Consider the following 14,680-nt stretch of genomic DNA (forward strand, 5'->3'; position numbering starts at 1 on the left):
CTGTGCCAGCCAGGCATCCAACGGTAACAAGACAGCAACTGTTGCACAACTGTTTTGTCTCATTGTGAGCTATTTTCCTATTGGCTAGACTAGAGAGAGGAGTCACGTGAGCGAGCGAATCTGCAGAGTGCAGACCAGAGCCGACGCTACGAGCAGCAGCTGCAGCAACAGCAGCAGCAGCTACTGCTTCCTCTTCTCCTCCTCTGCTGCTGTACAGGACACAGGGTTTCTGGGTCTCTGGGTCTCTGTTCTCTGATCTGCTGCACGTCTGGACACGGAAAGTTGCTGTTTGGAACAATGAGCATTCCAGTGGTGGACTTCGGTGCGTACAGCCTGAGTGAGGGAGAGGTCTCCACAGAGAAGCTGCATGAGTTGAGCAAAGAGTTGAAGGCAGCTTTCACACAAGTGGGATTTGTCTTCCTGCAGAACACTGGGATCAGCCAGGAGGAGGTGAGGCACACAGAAAGAGAAGTTTGTTCAGAGCAAGGTACCGCGGTATTCTTCTTCTTCTTCTCCTTCCTAACCGTTCTTCCTCCTACTTCCCATCATAGATCTGTTATACATCCATGCTTCCCATACATGAAAATCACCAAATTTTCACCCAAATATAGCCCCAATACTTTAGAAACGTTTTGCTCAATTGACACCAGATTTGCTACATTGCATCTTCAGACTGTCCTCCACAAAGTTAACACCTGGATTTTTGATATGTGAAAAACTGATCCTACAGTGCATGAAAACGTTTGACTGTATGTAAACATATACCAGCCTTGTTAAATACACTTTAAATTATATTTTGGAGTCATGGTTGATGTAGTTTGGCAAATATCTTATTTTTTACATAAAAAAGAGTCAATGTAAGAATGGCATTTATTCTTATGAAGCAAAACACTTATCGTTAAAAACAAATCACCAACATTTCCATGCAATTTATGTATTATCAGATTTTAGTCTTGATAACAGAATTTATGACATTTCGACCATTTTTGTAATCTGCCTTGACAACTGCTGACTGGCTGGTGATTCCCTGAATTCATCTGTGAAGCCATTGGCTAGTTTTTATTTAGTCTTATGTAACCCCTGGTTACTATATTAAATAAATAAATAATAATTTGATTTACATTAGACTTCTTGATTTATATTTAGGTTACATGATTTAAGTGTAACCATAACAACAGTCCCCTAATATAAAAGGCTGTGTAGAACCAGGTACCCTCACTCTCAGAGTTGCACCTTGAGAGACAGAATAATGAAAGAAAAGAAGAAGAAGAGAATCAATTTATATTGAAATAAATGTCATTATTTACTTTTTTTAAATACATAACAGTGACCTCTTGTTTTTCTTTCCTACTCACACCCATTTCTCCAGAGCGAACTAGATATTCTGAGAAACTGTGCCCACATTTAAGTTTTGCTTTTACTTAATTATTTAAATAACTGGTTCTATTATTTAACCAGGTGTTAAACTTAGTTTTGGAGAAAGTCTCTGTGGGACCTCTGAAGATGGACTTTTCCCTTTTAGTTGCATCCCATAATGCTCTGTGGGTTGTTGTACTCCAAGTCGTCCCATATTGAGCTGTGGCTTTTTCTTCCTGCAACTTTAGCATCTCTAAGATGCTAACTAAGCTGATGTTATCTGCAATTCAGTTTAGTTTTAGTTAGTTTTGCATTGGTCATTGTAGTTTTTATTTAGTTCTCGTTTTAGTTTTAGTCTTAGTTAAATATAATAACCCTTGTTCAGAGTGTTGAATGTGATGTGATGTGATGTGATGTGATGTGATGTGATGTGATGTGATGTGATGTGATGTGATGTGATAGGTGGACCGTATCATGGACGTATCCAAGAGATTCTTCCTGCAGCCTGATGAGCTGAAAGTTCCCTTCAGCAGAAAAAGCTTTGCCAACAACCCGAACCACGGCTGGGTGTCTCTGGAGACTGAGAGGTGTGGACTGAGCACATGAACACAACTCTTCTCCTCTGCACAATGTTCTGGTTTTTAAATACACAAAACTGCTTTTCAGGTTGAACCCACGTCGACCTGGGGACCTGAAGGAGGCATTCAATACTGCTTCATTTCACCCTGACATAGTAATGTTTCCTATCAGTGTTAGACTTTGACTGCTCTCTGTCACAGAATGTGTGGATAACACATCCACTTTGTTGCAGCGGCGGTCATAGTACAAGTTAATCTAAAGTTTAATGTGTTTCCAAACAGTGTCCTGTTATACTCAAGTGTCATTCAGTGTTATTCACTTCACCAGTCAGTGCTCAGAATGTTAGGCCTGATACATGTGTCAGTATATTGATAAAGAAATAGCTTTTACATGTATAACAGAAATACACTGCTACCAAATTTAAGGCTTATCAAAATGTTTCCATACAAAAAAGAGAGAAAATTAAAATCATTAAAAAAAATCTAATAAAAACAGCGTTTTTACATTTCTCCAAAGCCTTTCCCCTCTGTTGTAGAAATGGCCGTCATCAGATGCTGTACCAAGGTTCCAGGAGATCCAGACGTCGTTCTTCCAGAACTGCAAAGAGCTGAGTCTGCGGGTGCTGAGGCTGATGGCCCACAGCCTGGGTCTGGACCCACAGGTGTTCCTGGGTGCACACCAGTTTATAGGAAGTACGTGGTGGGATTATGGGATATACAGTAGTCGAGAGGGCACTGTCCTCTGCTGGTTTAGCCACACAAACCTTCCTGAAGTAACACCCGTGTGCAGTCGTTTCACACAGTTCTGACTTTGACTGTGTGCACTAAAGGAAGTCAGTATCAGACAGATCTGTAATTTTGATTTACACTGAATGACGTATTTGTAAGAATTTCATTCATTTTTTAGGTTTTATTTTTTGAGCCATGAAAATAAATGAATCAGCTAAACTTTCACTTTAGAAATTCAGAGTTTTTGATCAAGACTAACTCACCTAAATGTGAAAACATTAAAATGATGATCCACATTAACTTTTGCAATAAAAATAGATATTTTTTTTATTGTACTTAACATTTCTGACATGAAAACCCAAACCCAACATCATTATCTCAGAAGGCAGCTAACAGTATTGATTGTTGACATTAGTTCAGTTTACTTCCTCAGGGGCATTATTAATATTTGAAGAACATTTGTAATGTCTGGAGTGTCTTTACATGTTTCTGCTTCATAAATGAACAGTATTTAATTTCCCCAGGGTCTAAACCTTAGATTTATTGATATCATAACTTTCAATGTAGCATTTGTGCCCAGTATAAAGTACCTGGTGAATGTGAGCAGTGCTGTTGTGTGTCCTGCAGCCGATGAGAACGGCTCCACGCTGCGGTCGCTGTACTACCCACCAGTCAACAGTGAGAATGCCAAGGAGGGTCAGCTGCGCTGCGGAGAGCATTCGGACTACGGCAGCATCACGCTGCTGTTCCAGAGCTCTGAAGGCCTGCAGGTAAAAACACTCACATCTTCACCTCTCCTGTTGGACACATCTCCACACATGTCATCTCATCCGCCTCCATCCTCAGGTCCGCAACCGGGCAGGTGAGTTCATTAGTGCTCCCAGCGTCCCAGGAGCCGTCCTCGTCAACATCGCTGACCTGATGCAGCGCTGGACCAGCGACCACTTTGTCTCAGTGGTGAGTTTAAAGCAGTTTTACAGATTTGACTGACATCTCATCTCTTTAGAAACGTTTGTACACTTATAATCAGTACAAATGGGCTCTATGCACAGCTCCACTACTTCCTGAACTTAATGCAGCTCCTTTACTTCCTGTCTTAGGCTACATGATTGGACAAATTGATTGATCCAGGTGTGTCTGACCATTGTGACTACTCAGACACACCTGGATTAATCAGTTTGTCCAATAATGTAAGACAGGAAACAAAAGAGCAGCATTAAGTTCAGGAAGTAGTGGAGCTGTAGCCTGGCTCTCGCCAGACCCTTGTAGTTCCGCAAAGCTCCACCAGAGGCGCTACGCTCAGCTTCACACAAGGGTCTGGGACTGCTCCATAGGCGATTCATTTCAGAAGGCGGGGCCTTGTAAAAAAATCTTGTATGTGATTGGATAAACCACTTGTCCGTTATCTTGAATGACGTGCTACTTCAGCCACTCACATCGTTCTCTGTTCATCTTTCAAAGAATTAATATTCGATAGATTCGACAAAACAGTTGAAATAGCAGAATCAATGCCAACGCACGACTCCTCACTGCGAGCCGCCATTGTTGTTTGACTCAAACAGTCGCTTCAGCGCTACGTCACACCTCAGAAAGTCCCGCCCGGCGATCCTGATTGGTTCATTATTTTTTGCTCCGGGGAAGAAGTTTGCATTGGCCTCGAGTCCAGACCCTTGTGTGAAGCTGAGCGTAGCGCCTCTGGTGGAGCTTTGCGGAACTACAAGGGTCTGGCGAGAGCCAGGCTAGTGGAGCTGTGCAAAGAGCCCATTATGAAGTCCATCATTCTGTTTTTTTCAAAAACTGTAAAACTTATTAAACCTTTCTTGTCCCACATTTTTTAGTCAATTGACACCCTATTTGCTGCAGAACGTCCTCCACAAAGTTAACACCCAGCTTTTTGATATTTAAAAAACTGAGCCTACGGTGCATAAAAACGTTTGAGATAACACATGCCACAGAGAGAAACAAGACAAGAACGTAACATTTTAACAAAAAGTGTGTCAACACAAAACTATGCTGTGACAGAACTGGGTCGGGGTTACACTGGATGATAATAGAAGAAGTACCAAAGAGAGTAACAGATCATGGGGTTCGGGGTGGGGAATTCTCATGTAGGCCGATGGAGGATGTGAAGAATATGGATGTAACAAATTATAGGGAGTTGACTTCAGTAGGAGAGTGACATTTATAATCAGGATTGGAAGGACCCATCTGTCAATGTAGGCCTATTCATGTAATGTATGACAATGTATTCTGTATTATATGATAATATTCTGAGACCATGTATGTAAAGATACTGTAGACATGTATCACAGAGATGATTATGGTATGACATGTGTATGTACTGTACTGCTTAAGGGGAAAGAAAGAGAGCTTCTCACTGCTGCTTCTCCTTGCTCCTCAGCTCCACAGGGTTTTGCTGCCGCCTGCTGGAGACTCCAGCACACGTCAGTCCCTGGCCTTCTTCGCCCAGCCAGATGACAAGGCTCTGATCACCTGCTGTGACGGCTCCAACAAATACCCTGCAGTCATATCAGGCGACTACCTCACTGAGCGTTTCAGTGAGTCGTACGGACAGAGCTGAATGTTTACCCTTGAGTTCTGTCATGTGTCAAAGGATCCCATTATGTTTTCACCTTTTTAATATTGTGTTACAGAATGAGGCAAACTGCAAGCTCACTCACTTTATTGGTAACATTCAAACGTTGTACAACAGTTTCATGAATTAGTTCCACAGGATGTAACTTCCTTATTAAAGCAACATAGAAAAATAAATAAAAACACACCTGCAGCAGATAAACTGGGGTCCACATATGTTGACCTTGCAGACAGATGTGAGTGTTTTTTTAAAAGGGGAGATAAAAAAATACCTTTTCCTTAAAAGATTTGTCAGTGAGTCCTTGTTTCATCTCATACCCGTGGTATTATTTTAAGATCACGATGATTTTGAAATCTGTTTCGCCCATGTGGCTCTAGATTTAAAGTAATTTCATCAACTGTGGTGAAAATAATAAATTATTTTAGCATGAAAAATGGCAGATTCAGATACACACACATGCCAACACAGACACACACACACCCTGTAAACAAACAGCCTCTTAAGAATCCATACAGTCACATTAACACTAGCACAATAATATTATTAAATTAAGATTTAAATATATGTAATTATTTGTAGACTAAATATACTCTTCAATCATCAACCACTAGGTAACTCTACTGAAGGAATATAAGAATTGCATGTAGGCAGTAGATCATAAATATATTCTTTCTTCTTTCTTTTTTTAGCATTGTGTGCATTGAACTGCACTGAAAAAACAGATAAGAAAATTATGTCTCCTTTAAAAAGAACTCCAGAAATAGTGACTGAGGAAATGTTTTTTCTTTACCTAAATGGATATACACTATATCACAGTTGTATTTCACCATGGTGCAAGGAGAATCTCAAAAAATGATATATAAAAACAAAAATAAAGTTCTAAGAAAAATAAATGCTACAGTATTATCGCAAGAAAAACTTTCAGATGTGACCATTTCATTCATTTGTCATAAATGCTATAGCTACATTCATAATATTCTCTTTTTTTAAATTAAAGGCTCTCTTCACCTGAGAAAAATAAATAATTTCAGAAATAAGAGACGGTACCAGTGACAATGAACTACAGTGCAGACTAAACAGAGCAGACCTAGATCGGGCCAACAGCCCTCCAATTCCAGCCCAAAGCACTTCCCATGGAGAACAGAGTCCTCGTTGTGATGAAACGTCAAAATGAGAAAAAACAAAAGGGTTGATTGTCCACACAGAAAACTGGACCAGGTCCACGTTCTGAGTTTGGTTCATGCAGCCAAATGAAGGGGAATGGCATGACGGGCACTAAATCTGAAGCCTGAAATCAGATTTTCTTTTGTGCTCTTAATACTCCAAATATTTTTCACCAAGTGGCATTCTGTCAACAACAACAACAACAACAACAAAAAATGAATCATTGCAAAAAACACACACTCACACACACATACAAACTATGCAGCGTGTTGAGGCCTGCTAAGAGTGTCCTGGCACTGGTACATCTGGCTGCTGGTGACCAGAAGGCAGTGGTTGATTGTTTCCTGGAACGACTGGTATTGGTTCACCTCCACCTGCAGGAGAGTCAGGTTACACATACAGTACAGTACTCACACTGCAGACAGAGTAAAGTGGTTCATTTTAGAACTGAGACAACAATCATTGTGATGTGCTACTTACGGTTGACTTCAGCTTTTACGTTCTGGGCTTTTAACTTTTCCATTTCTTCTACAGCCTGAGCAGAGAGAAGGATAGGCAATGTTATGACATCACTGCTCAGATTATTTACTTGAATATTTGTAGCCTGTCGGTGTTGGCTGAACACAATACAGTGTGGTGTAGTAGGTGCAGCTCACCACTGATGCAACAGTAAAATATTTCACATGCCAACAAATCATGTACATCATGCCAACAATCAGAAGTTATTTTAAAGGTACATTGTGTAGGAATTACTCCCATCTAGCGTTGCGGTTGTATATCGCAAGCAACTCAATCGTATTTTTCATGCTGCATTCACGTGAAATTCGGCAGACGGCAGACGGACGACAGCCGCTGCACGTAACGGCATGAACAAGCCTCTATGTAAACAAGTGGTCCGTCAGCACGAGGCAAAACAATACACGTGACAATATGTTGTCATGGCGATGTGGTATTGTTTACCTGACCCACGTTTTACCGCCTTTCTCTGGACTTCTGTGACTAAAATGACATCTGGTTTGTTACCGACGGCCGTCTGCCCGACTGCAGGTGAATGCAGCATCAGTGTAACGCTCCATTCCTCCTCACTGCGTTACCGCGGTGACTTATCACAGACGCCACCTCCACCTGAGCCGACAGCTCCGGTGTCTCCGCTGAGTTTCCGTGGTTTCCTACCGTCACGCTGCCACTGAACGTACTGTAAAAACATGGCGACACCACATGGCAGCAGCACCGAGCTTACCCGCTCCATGGAGATATGAATGATATGAACGGCTAATTCAGAGCTGAAAGGAACACTTCAGTTTGTTGATGGGGGGGGGGTTACTGATTAATGAAAAACATACTTTTGAACGAAATAATCGATTTTCATGATTAGATAACAGGAGAAGTTACACAATGTACCTTTAAATCATGAGAACTATGGGTGACTGAGTGTACTGCTCTTTGTGAACAAAAGCTCCTATATGACTACTGATCATTCAATGGGTACAGAAAGTATTCAGACCCCCTTCAATTTTTCACAATTTTTTATGTTGCAGCTTTATGTCAAAAAAACAAAACTTTTTTTCCTCATCAGTCTACACTCACCACCCCATAATGGGAGCATGAACCCAGAAATTTAGAAATGTTTTCAAATCAATTAAAAAAAGAAAAACTGAAATATCACTTAAACATAAGTTTTTAGACCCTTTGCAAAAATGTCTAAAATTCTGGGTATGTGCTCTCATATAACAGGGTGGTCAGAGTAGATTGATGAGTGGAAATTTGTTATTGTTCTAAAAAATGGTGAAACATTGAAGGGGGTCTGAATACTTTCCATCCCCACTGTACTTAACCAGCATAATAACTGTGTGAGTCTGTAGTTCACCTGGTGGAGCCCCACTCTCTGAGCATTAAGTTCCTCTTGTTTCCTTTCCAGCTCCTCTCTCTGTTTCTGTAGCTCGGCCGACTTTTCGTTGATGGTATTCTCCTCCTTTACCAGGTGCTGTTCATACTCCTTCAGCTCGTCCTCGGTGTAGAGGGGGTTCTGATCTAAAGTCTTTGAAGGGCAGGAGTGGTGTGAGGTGTAGGGAATGGTCAGAGGAGATCATTCTACAAAAGAATAGACTGTAACACAGACAAGGATACCAAAGAGCACCTGTCCACTCTTACCTCCCACTCGTCCTTCTCAAAGAACTCCTCCTTCTTTGTGGCCGCCATGAACTCACTCAGAGAGACAAGTCTGTCTTTATTGGTGTCCACCTTAACATCAAGACAGGAAGATTTTATTGTTGTGTCTGATTGGAGCTAATTCTGAATCATTAGTAGTTTGACTGTAGTCTCTGTTATTTTCCAGTTTCATTGCTTGACTCACAGATGGGTCACCTGTTTTAAAGGGGACGTATTATGGAAATATCACTTTTTGAAGACTCTTTAACATATATTTAGGTGTTTGTCTTGCCTTCCAGCCCGCAAAATGTGAGAATTGACAAAAAAAAATCTGTAATTTTCAGGCTCCCTAGGTTGAAATCCATTTGGTTTTACGAGCTGTTCCCTCAGTTGTCTTCCAATGATGTAACTAGTTTTCGGATTTGCATAACCCCACCCCTACCTGGTACCAGTAGAAGGGGTGGGGCAAGCAGTGGCTGATTTGCATTTAAAGGGACAGGCACTGAAACCAGCCGTTCTGAACAGGGCTGTTTAGAGAGGATGAAAAGAGCTGTTATGTTTGATCCTTGGGGGATTTTGACCAAAGCATGTAACAGACATGTCTTTAAGACACCTGGGAACTATTTTAATTTGTGGAAAAGGGGCATAATATGTCTCCTTTAATGTTTTGACTGACCAGTGTATGTACAATGTGTTTTCCACTGTGATCTGGCACTTAGAAAAAAACTTATTGGAGACTCTAAATTGCCTGTAAGTGTGAATGTTGTGAGTGTATGTTGTTTGTCTCCATATGTCGGCTCTGTGTCAGACCGGTGACCTGAACCCCACCCTGACCCTATGTCAGCTAGGATTGGCTCCAGCCCACTGTGACCCTGCACAGATAGGACAATGGATGTATGGATAGCGCTGCATGTTGGATACAACACACACACAGCTCTAGTGTGTTCTGAGCAATGAATAGCCAGTAATTCCGATGAAATGTGTTTGTCATGAACAGGCCTGATCATTACTCTGTGTATGAAGAACAAACCTCTGTCCTGGCACTGACTCACCTCATTCATAACATGCTCTCTCATTCGCATCCTCTCCTCCTCCATCTCAATCATATCGTCCTCTTCATTTTCAGGATTGTACACCTTCTCCAGCTTGAAAACACACACATACACACACAATTACACCTTCATTTATATAACACATGCAAAGCGAGGCCAGTTACTGATGAACATAAATACCTCTTTGGTGAAGAGAGCTTCGAGTTCCGTCTCATCAAAGAAACCATCTCCATTACTGTCTGCAACACAAAACACAGAACTGGGATCAACACATGTTCCTTTTTGATAAGGGATGACTTCTGGGGCTAGTTTATAGAATCACATATCAAATGCTAAATTCAGAACCAGTCCTGTTTTAAAGAGAAAACTGTGGAAATCTTTGTTATTCTATTACAGATATGTTTGACTCTTTAGAAAGAAATATGGTGTCAATGGTTACCATGCATTTTGAAAAACGTCTTGGGATCAAAATAATCGGGGTCCAAACCGTCTGCCTCCTGCCACACCTCCTTCAGTTGGTCCTCACTGCCCTGCACACACACACACACACACACACACACACAAGGATTGGCATACGTTCATTTTCATTTCTGCCACCCAACAGCCTGCTTCACCAAGTCTCCCTCTGAATTCATGCATTTTTGTAGCAGTTTGCATCTGTATTTTCTGATATGCTTTTTGTTAATCCCCCCATTCACATCTGCACAACTGTTTTATTTCGTTCAACAAAATCCAATCACGTTTTCTAAACAGTGTTGTTTAGTGCAATTCCAATAACTTCTCCAACTAAGAATTCAGATTATAATGAAAAATAAAAGTGTTTCTTATGAGCTGCAACCTCTGCTGATTTCTTTTTTTTTAGTTTTTGTCACCCCAGCAGGAGACGTACAGGGTGGTTCACTTTGGGATGGTCAGCGTGTTTCTTCCTCATCTCCTCATAGTGCTGCTCTTCCTTCTTGCGGTCCTCCTCGCTCATTCTCTTCAGACGTTCCCTCCTATCATGCTCCTTCATCATCTCGTATCTCTTGAACTCATCGTGGCGGTCCTTGTCAAAGTTCTCCAGGTCTTTGGTCGCCTATAAATGAGAACAAAAGGTGAGCGGGTGGGTTGATACCTGGATTGTACAGTTTATTATTTGTAAATCCTCTGTGGAGATTGATTTATTCCATCCAGCTTGTGAGGTACAGCCAGAGCCATACAATGAAGTTTAAAGGGGACATATTATGGAAACATCACTTTTTGAAGGCTCTTTAACATATATTTAGGTGTTTGTCTTGCCTTCCAGCCCCCAAAATGTGAGAATTGACAAAATAAATCTGTTATGTGCAGGCTCACAAGATGTTCACTCAGATGTCTTCCAATGATGTAATTAGTTTTAATTTGCATAATCCCACCCCTACTGGCACCTGTAGAAGGGGTGGGGCGGGGCAAGCAGTGGTTCATTTGCATTTAAAGAACAGGGCTGTTTTGAGAGGATGAAAAGAGCTGTGATGTTTGATCCTTGGGGTATTTTGAGCAAAGCATGTCACAGACATGTCTTTAAGACACCCAGGAACTGGGACTGAATTAGTTCCAATTTCAAAGCTTTGGAGTATGCTGTGTCAATCACAGACATGCTCATCATATCTTCATGTGGTTTCAGTGCTGATATGTTAGATAGCTGCTGTTCAGCCTTTCAGTGACAATAACGGCCTGACCACAAAGTTCATCTGATATTCTGACATAACATTTGTTGGTGCAGAAGCAGATTGGTTGTTGTTGAGTCTAAAACCAGGTGTTTCTCTTTGTGGGTCCGATGTATGATGAATTACTGATATTACCTCTTTAAGATATTATAAATACACATTGTCCTAAAATGCTAAATTCCGTCTGTACTTGCTGATCTCTGTGGATGGGAGTGCGACAAAATAGTACCAGTCCAGGATTTACATACAGTTGATTGTAATCTCCACTGTAAAAGCAGCAAGAGGTGCAAATCCAGTAAGCTGACTTCCCCTTCCTGAATTCACATGAACATGTTGCTCTCAGCAGTGTATTAACCTCTGGTGAGCTCCAACCAGCACATATAGCTGCAACTGCCAAGTTATTGAATCTAGAATTGAAATGGGCTGGACGGTATGCAAGCAGTCCCAAGAAACATGACTCAGTGTTTGACACATGTAATTATCTTCTAAGCTAATTATAGAAAAATATGAGACAAGCTTTATCGTGATTATATGTTTGACTGCAATGCAGTTACAATACAAGAACATGGTCATTAGAAATAAAAACTGTGTTGAGTATAGACTTGTGCCTCTGAGATTACTAACTAATAAAGTACTCTGATGACTGTACACACCACAAGTAAAACTGCTGTGTAAAAAGGTTCTGATGGTCAGATTTCCTATAGCAAAGATGTATTTAGTGCTTTTTGAACTAATGATCATCTGTCTGTACCGATTTGATGAGGCGGTCCAGATCTTCCACCTCAAAAGTGTCTGGGTTCATGTGGTTCAGGTGCTCAAACTGTCTCAGCAGGGCCTGGTGGTCCACCATCCGGCCTGGATGGGGGGAGAACAATCAAAGGTTTTACTGAACTGTAAAGCATTTAGATCCAGTGTTTTAAAAGGTGAATCAGATCTTTAACTTACTTTGGACAGCACTCACTAAAAACTGACACTGAGCAACTGTGATGTTCGTAAAACCGACTTGGTTGGTTTCTCTTTCCCGTGTGTTTTCCAAACACATTTTGTGCTTCAGCAGTTCTTTAGTGCGCTAGCACACAGTCAGAGACAAGTACAGGCTTTGTTTGCTTAAGCTTCAGATCAAATATACCCTTGGAAGGGGCTCAGGTCAGTAAGTGTTTGAATGTTATGCTTTTCTGAACATGATGGAAGGGACGTCTACGTCTGTCTTTGTTCTTTATCTGACACCATCTCTGCAGTGTTTCTACACATCCTGTCCAATTTACACCATAATGTCATGCTGTCGTCGCTATGTTTTTTAAATAGTGTTGGCCACATCCTGTTCTTCAGGTCTCTAACTACACTAATTAATATTGATGAACTACTATTCTGTTTTCACACAATATTTCATTCTGCAGTTCCCAGTGGCCACCAGAAGTCACTGTCAGCTGTGGGAGTCAGCATATTGCATCATTTTCCTGTTTCTCAAGGCCACATTAGGCTGCATTAGACGATGACTACAGACTTTTACCTTCTTGTGCAAAGTCAAGAAGTACAGTTTGTAAGATTGAAAGTAACACATCAGCAACGTATGCAGGACACTTACCACTCCCTCCCTGGATGTCATTTTTGGCTTTGATGAGCATCCGCAGCCTGCTCATCTCCTCCCTCTTCAGCTCGTCTAACTTTGTCCGAAAATTGTGGTGGACAAAGTCCAGCTCTTTGGAAAGTTTCCCTTGCTGCAAGCACAAAATCAACATGCTCAATACAAGCTGTTCATGTCACTAAAAGGGGTTACAAAATAACTGGCTTTTCAGTGAGTGTACCATTGTACCTTGATGTCATCCATGTTGGCATTTTTGAGCTTTTCTTTGAAGTGGGGGTCTTTCTCAAGGTATTCAATGACTTCCCTGAGGTAGCGGTCATAGTGCAGCCCAGTTTCCTGAGGTGTAAACCACAGCACACGTCAGCGTTTACATTTAACTCCATGTCAAATGTGAATTAAGGTCTAGAGCTGCAACAATCTTTAATCACACAACAATTGATTATTAAATTAATCGTCAACTTATTTTGATAATCAAATAATCAGTTTAAGTAGTTTTCTAAAGAAAAAAAGTCAAAATTCTCTAATTTCAGCTTCTTAAATGTGAATATTTCTGGTTTATTTGTTCCTTTATGGCAATAAACTGAATATATCTTTGGTTTGTGGACAAAACAAGACATTTAAGGACGTCATCTTGTGGTTTGGGAAACACTGACTGACATTTTTCAACATTTTTTAAAATGTTATTGACCAAACAACTAATCAATTAATCATTTAAATAATCAACAGATTAATCGATAATAAAAAAATAATCGTTAGTTGCAGCCCTATTAGGGTCATTAACTAATATTGCTGATATCTTTGAACATACCCTCTAAAGGTTCCCTTTTTTTTTTTACCTACATTCAAGTGAGGTTTAGTAGTCTGAGATAATATAAGCTCAAACCCCCTCCTGAGAGGTTATTTGGTGTAATTAGTGATGTGACTCAGATTTAAATGAGATATCTGTAGCTATACAACGTTGTTCATGTGACTCACAGCACTCTCTGGTGGTCCCAGCTCCTCCTCTTGAGGCTTTTCTTTGGTCTGGTCCACACTGATAGGTACAGACTGGATACAAAGCCACAAGCTCAGCAGAACCAGCCCACAACGGGCCAGTGCTTTACCCCTCACCATCTGCTCAGGGGCAGGAAATAAGACAAAAACAGTAATTATTTGTGTATAGTGATACATGATGAGAATGGTCTTTCCCAGGGGTTTCTAGTTACACTGAAACTGTTGTTAGGGTCCATGTAATGTGTCTTGTGTCAAAACAATAGTGTGGTTTATCTTTACACACTACACCCACTCAGTTTCTAAAGCACTGCAAAACTGGTAAAGGGCACAGCTATACCTTTAGACATAGTGGCTCAGTAAAGTTACTTTCAATCTTAAAACACCTCGTGTACAACACATGTTTGTTGGACAGAGACATACCAGGCTTACTGTGAAACACTGCACCTGCCACAGCCTTCATACTGAGCCCTCTAACTTGTGGTTCTTGACCAACACAGTAGCTAACGGTGTCGTTTTTACAGAATAGGTTGTTTATACTGAGAATGGCAGCTTATTCATTATCCCACAGATGTAGAAAAGCTGCAAAATAAGCCTTACTGTCCATAACAAATTCCAATAATAAAAAAAAATACAGTTCATGTAAAACACCACTTGTTTGTTAAAAAAGGACACTTACATCTGGCTCGTGCTCACTCTTTACCGCGCTCAGTTTTCCTCCAAGTGCCTGAGCTTTCCTGGAGCTTGTTTATATCCTGTCATCCACCACTAATACACGGCTCCTATGGCTACAACCT

At 40.9% G+C, this 14,680-nt stretch overlaps 2 protein-coding genes across 2 annotated transcripts; one reads left to right on the forward strand and one right to left on the reverse strand.

The window, feature by feature from the left end:
- The first annotated feature begins 151 nt into the window (after window positions 1-151).
- Window positions 152-6,056, forward strand: LOC310987487 (uncharacterized protein). Its single transcript, XM_083973769.1, has 7 exons — window positions 152-450; window positions 1,819-1,943; window positions 2,023-2,089; window positions 2,471-2,627; window positions 3,291-3,433; window positions 3,510-3,620; window positions 5,065-6,056. Exons 1-7 carry the CDS (start codon window positions 298-300, stop codon window positions 5,242-5,244), a joined length of 936 nt encoding a protein of 311 aa, XP_083829895.1. The 5' UTR covers window positions 152-297; the 3' UTR covers window positions 5,245-6,056.
- Window positions 5,330-14,680, reverse strand: LOC310987486 (nucleobindin-2-like). Its single transcript, XM_083973768.1, has 13 exons — window positions 14,563-14,680; window positions 13,869-14,006; window positions 13,122-13,229; window positions 12,894-13,026; window positions 12,060-12,163; window positions 10,513-10,698; window positions 10,063-10,153; window positions 9,804-9,862; window positions 9,624-9,716; window positions 8,575-8,664; window positions 8,291-8,461; window positions 6,904-6,958; window positions 5,330-6,797 (listed from the first exon to the last, which is right to left on the reverse strand). The coding sequence occupies exons 2-13, from the start codon at window positions 14,004-14,006 to the stop codon at window positions 6,703-6,705; spliced, it is 1,323 nt and encodes a 440-aa protein (XP_083829894.1). The 5' UTR covers window positions 14,563-14,680; the 3' UTR covers window positions 5,330-6,702.

The sequence above is a fragment of the Trachurus trachurus genome (genome assembly GCF_905171665.1).
Source record: "Trachurus trachurus genome assembly, chromosome: 6".
NCBI classification, from domain to species: domain Eukaryota; kingdom Metazoa; phylum Chordata; class Actinopteri; order Carangiformes; family Carangidae; genus Trachurus; species Trachurus trachurus.